The 5,394-nt window shown below is 31.6% G+C and overlaps 1 protein-coding gene across 1 annotated transcript; it reads left to right on the forward strand.

The window, feature by feature from the left end:
• The first annotated feature begins 863 nt into the window (after nucleotides 1–863).
• On the forward strand, nucleotides 864–4,668 carry LOC107023956 (zinc finger CCCH domain-containing protein 18). The gene is made up of 8 exons (XM_015224806.2): nucleotides 864–1,153; nucleotides 1,724–2,611; nucleotides 2,696–2,863; nucleotides 2,940–3,119; nucleotides 3,640–3,713; nucleotides 3,821–3,925; nucleotides 4,042–4,168; nucleotides 4,273–4,668. The coding sequence occupies exons 2-8, from the start codon at nucleotides 1,731–1,733 to the stop codon at nucleotides 4,331–4,333; spliced, it is 1,596 nt and encodes a 531-aa protein (XP_015080292.1). The 5' UTR covers nucleotides 864–1,153; nucleotides 1,724–1,730; the 3' UTR covers nucleotides 4,334–4,668.
• The last annotated feature ends 726 nt before the right edge of the window (nucleotides 4,669–5,394 follow it).

The following is a 5,394-nucleotide window of genomic DNA, read 5'->3' on the forward strand; positions in this document are numbered from 1 at the left end:
CACTTTTGAACTAAGGGCCCCATTCAAGTCAAGTAAAAACAAACATATATTTGAACCAAAAAAATAAAAATTAAAAAAATTAATCCATTGGTTTATTTAGTGGAAAGGTACAATAATTCTGCATACACTCTATTAACTTTTTCATACACACTGAAATAATTAACATTGTTAAATAACATTTAATAATTCTATATATAATTTTTAACTTCTTTCACATTACACTCGTAAAATTACACTAAAATGGTTAATATTGTTACATAACAATAACTTCATCATATTTCACGGTACATTAGAACAGAAAGAAAAATTCATAATGTGCCAAATAAACTTATAATCAAATTCATAATTATTTACTTAAAATAAATTTCTTAAATATAGATAATATATGAGTAATAATCAGGGGCAGAGGCAGTGTAAAAATAGTACTTTTTTAGGTATATATAATATATGTCGAATCTTTCGTTCGTATGTTTTACTTCTCAAATTTTAAACCCCCTCATTAAAATTTCTGACTTCGTCACTGGTAATAATATTAAATTTCCGTGAACTCATATATTTTCTCGTCGAGTATTATGACGTGGCGTCACCAGAATTGCTCATAGGATTAGATAAAGTTATATGGTGCTACACACAAGATTTACTCAAAAGACAAAAAAGCTTTTTTTTTTTTTTTTGGTTCCATATAAGCCAACCTGTGTTCAGTTACAAATATATATTTTTATTTGAAAAATTAATTAATTTTTAAAAAATGGGGTAAGACTTGGCCACATAGATATATCCGAAAGAACAGCTGGCTAAGGGTATTTATGTAATTTAATTTGTCTAATAAACATTCTACTAATTGAATTAGAAAATCTAGGCGCATATCCTAATAAATTCCCCCATTTTTCTCTAACAACAGAGATACAGCCTGTATATGGACTCATTTCAAACCTTTTTTTGTTCTATAAAAGTTTCAAATTATCCAAAAATGTTTCTATCACTATCAACAAAACCTCTAATTAAAAATTCCTTAAATCTTACTGACAGTTTGAATTATTAAAATTGTGTTTTGATTTGAAGCAAAATGGCAAGAAGAAATTTTGTGGATTGAGAGTTTGTTTGATTATTTTTTTCATTTGCTTTTCAGTGTTGAACTGTACTCACATATCAGGTAAGAAAAAATTTAATGGTTGGTTTATGTTGCTTGTTTTTTTTTTTTTGTTTAATTTTGTAAAGTAATTTGAAGTTTTAAACTGTTCATATTGTTTCAATGACGAAAAGAGACGAGATGTTTCTGCGTTCAGAGAAATGTCAAAAATCTCAGTCAATTTATATGTTCAAAATTTGTTTAATCTCATAACAATGTTCTATTTGTTGCTTAAATTGTAGTTTTAGGTTAATTTCTATGTCGAATGTTATAATTATCGGTTCTTTCTTTAAACAATTTTTTGGGTGATTTATAACATTTATTTTTGGTAAAATTGATGATGGCTTGTTGTGATGTTATCAGCAGTAGTGTTAGATAAAGCTTATAACTATTGTCTTCCTTTTTCTTTGTTTATTTGTTATTTTTCATCATTTTAATTGAATTTATTTGATTTTTAGTCATGAGAAATGTATGTATATGCCATTTCAATTAGATAAGTTTTGTTGTTTGATGTATATGGTGAAATAAAAATTTTTGAATTGTTTTATTAGTAATGGTTTTGGATTAAGTCAACATCCATGTTTGATTTGTTAGGTTGAATATGAGCATGAATTTCTCCGAGTCTACTAGAGATGTATATAATCGAATTCAGAAACTAGAGCCAGATCATGTGAATAAGATCATTGTCTATCTCATCGATCAGCATCATGGTGAGCAGGACATGATTAGATTAGCGTTTAGTCCCGAAAATGTGATCCGTTCGATTGTTAACAAAGCTAAGAATGATCTTGGATTATCACCCAAACCAGCCATTTCTGGTCCTCTTTCACCCCCATTGAAATTTGGTCTATTCTCATCAGCTTCACCTCGCCCCTTTACGAACCATCAAGTTGGAAATCTGTACTGGGAGCATCAAGGGCAGGCTGAAAATCGTCCAATTCATAGCTCGGATGTTTTGCCAGCAGGTTGCTCCGATCCTATGACTGATGAATATCAACTCCAAAATCAACTTCATTTCTTATCTTTGGATGATCACTCAGACCACAATTCCGTTGGACGTACATTTGGTCCAAGATCAAGTCGAAGGACTTCAAGCTTGCCTGAGATTCCTGTTAAGATTTGTCATTACTTTAACAAAGGCTATTGTAAGCATGGAAATAACTGTAGATACGTTCATGCATATCCAACGCAGGAAAGCTTCTCCCAAGTTTTCAACGGAAATTTAAATGATGTAGTTACTGATGAACATGCTATCTCTCCTGGATCTCTAAAGAAACTAGAGATGGAGCTCGCTCAGCTTCTCAAATCCAAAGGGGGTGACCCTGTTTCTATTGCTTCGTTGCCTATGTTGTATCATGAGATGTTTGGCAGAACACTTCAGGCCGAGGGTTATCTCACAGAAAGTCAGAGACACGGGAAAGCTGGATATAGCCTGACTAAACTCCTCTCCCGACTAAGAAACAGCATTCGTGTCATCGACAGGTGCAACTTTTCTATCTCTCTCATTTGTGGATTTTGTTCTTTGATACAAACTGTATTTGATATAAATGTTTGTATTTACAACAGGCCCCATGGACAGCATGCCGTTATTTTGGCTAAGGATATTCACAAATACTTGGAATGCAATGGAGAAAGAAATGAACATGGAGCAATTGTAGCTGATTCTCGCCAGATTTATCTGACTTTTCCGGCTGAGAGTACCTTCAGCGAGCAAGATGTTTCCAACTATTTCACGTAAGTCACTCCAAGTGAATTGACACATTATTAGTCATCTCTTTCCGTCTTCACAACTTATATCATGTTTATACAGTCAGTTTGGACCAGTCCAAGATGTTAGGATTCCTTGTCAACAGAAGAGAATGTTCGGATTTGTAACTTTTGCTTACACAGAGACAGTTAAGCAGATCTTGTCAAGGGGGAATCCTCATTTAGTCTGCGATGCACGTGTTTTGGTGAAACCTTACAGGGAAAAGTCCAAGCTTGTAGATAGGTACATTCCCTGGTTTCTATTCTGTGAAGGCTTCTAATCACTTATTTGCATATTTGTTAGATATTGTTAAAAAATCTTCATTTCCGAAGTATCCTACTTAACCGGCTTGATGTGGAATGATGAGGATGCAATGATAATTTGACGCTAATGTCATTTATCTTTTGTAGTTTAATCTATTGAAATTGGTGGTGGTTGCACTTTAAATACTCTCGAACTTAAGTTTTCAGATTTGTGGTTGTTTGTTAAATGGCTGTTTTCAGGATACTTGAGGAACATGGCTCGATTTTAGTTCCAATTAAGTCTATTATATTTGTTTTTATTTTTCAATAAGTATCTTTTATACAAGTCTTACAATTTACACATTTTCCTCAACTGTTAACATTGTGATGTTTCAAGAATATTGTATGTATCATCTGAAGAATATCGATTCACTTGAGGAACTGCAACTTACAGAATCTCTTAGACTTGGGATAACACTGTTGGAATTTGCATTTGATGCGATTTTATCTTCTATCTGCAGAAAATGTCCGGAGAAAGCTTATCAAGTTTCTTGTTATAATCCTTTCGCTCATGCAGTATCTGCACACCAATCTTGTAAGATGCATTTCACCTCAATCTGCGGAAATCTATTTCCTGCATCATACCTTTCTTTAATAATTTTTTGTCATAGAAGTAATATTCATATTGGTTTCTGTTTTTAGTACATAGGCGGGCAATTGAGTTTGAGAGAAGACGTTTTGAGGAGTTTCAACATTATCAAATGCGTGTTGGCTACTCAATAGAGAATTTGAAACTTGCTTCAGAAGGTTGTTAAATTTATTCCATATAAGAATTTTTCTTATTTATCCTCCATTTCATCTAACATTGTTGTTTTCTTTTCCTATTTTCCCATTTCACCTGACATCTTTTCCTACCTGTATAGGACATAGCGAACAGTTAGATTTCCCATCGGCTGAGGGTTTTCCTTACATGCTAAATGTATGGAACAATGGTTCCACCAGCAACAACAAAACTAGTCTTGTTAAGACGAATCATTATGACCAAGAAAGGTAAGTCATTTTTTATATAATCACGATTTAACATGTTATAACAATATGCCAGTGTAAGAAAAATATGTTAATTTGCATTCAATCAATATTTCGGAATCGTGCAGGGTTCAAGTATTGAATCTTCCTGAAAGCCCTTTTGCATCTCCAACAAGGAATAGCATTTGAACGGTCACTTAGTAAGTTCAGAAACTCAAAAGGACTGACTTTTTCGGAATAGCAATTTGGACATTCGACTCACAAACTACTTCTCTTCCTCCATATTTTCTTCCATAAAAACAATAGTAATTTAATATAGTTGTTCAGCTGCCTGCAAATACATCTGATCTTGCAGAAAGTATTATTATTATTCTTTTCTCTTAGGTGCACATCATAAGAAATTGATATCTTTAAAGTTTGATGGATAGGTCCAGATCTAGCAAAGTTGGATAAACAGAAATGCTAATGTTCTTTAAGTGCTAACAATAAAGTTATATATAATTTTCATTTCCATTCTCTCTTTATATATTTTTTTTAACATAATTTTATTGTATTCTAGATTTTCTGTATCGATGATGTTTGAATCAAATTGTATGTATCTCGATTAATTCACACAGTATTTCATACCAGCTAGTCTTTGGTGGATAAGAAAGAATTTTGATTTGAACATCATTTAAAACAAGTTTATAATTTGGGTTGTAATAGATTGGCAACTGGAAGAAATGGAGCCAACCCTAAATTGCATTATAAAACAAGTTTTCTCTTTTTGTATTGCTTCTTAAGAAGCTATTAAACATAATAAATAGTCATTATCGTCCTCTTTTGCTAATTAAAAGTATATAATTTGCTAATTTAAAGTATATAATATAAATAAGTTGAATATGTGATATGTTGTGGTCCTCAGCTGCACATGTTCTTTTAATTGTACATCACACCCAATCAAAAAAAAAATTATATTTTTGTACCCTTGATTTGCGGAAGTCATCAAGTTTGATTTGAAAAAATAATTTTTGATGTTAAAATAATTTTTGACCAGTTTGTGCTTAATATTTTATGGTTTCTCACTAAAATATAAGTAAAAGTATTTTAACAATAATAACATTTTTTTGTTAAAATATTTTTAATATATTCTTATAGAGTGAAAAAAATATATTGTAATTTGAGATTAGACTTGTGATTTGTTTAATAGTGATTTGACTTTGAGGAAAGTAGTGGTGGTGAAGTGCGACATTGATTTTAGATTATTATTT

The sequence above is a fragment of the Solanum pennellii genome, chromosome 7 (genome assembly GCF_001406875.1).
Source record: "Solanum pennellii chromosome 7, SPENNV200".
Classification (NCBI taxonomy): domain Eukaryota; kingdom Viridiplantae; phylum Streptophyta; class Magnoliopsida; order Solanales; family Solanaceae; genus Solanum; species Solanum pennellii.

Coding starts and splice junctions, on each gene's coding strand:
- LOC107023956 (XM_015224806.2), top strand. CDS start 1,731: ATGAGCATGAATTTCTCCGAGTCTACTAGAGATGTATATAATCGAATT. Junction 3,714..3,820: donor AGTATCTGCACACCAATCTT/GTAAGATGCATT, acceptor TTCTGTTTTTAG/TACATAGGCGGGCAATTGAG. Junction 4,169..4,272: donor AATCATTATGACCAAGAAAG/GTAAGTCATTTT, acceptor GGAATCGTGCAG/GGTTCAAGTATTGAATCTTC.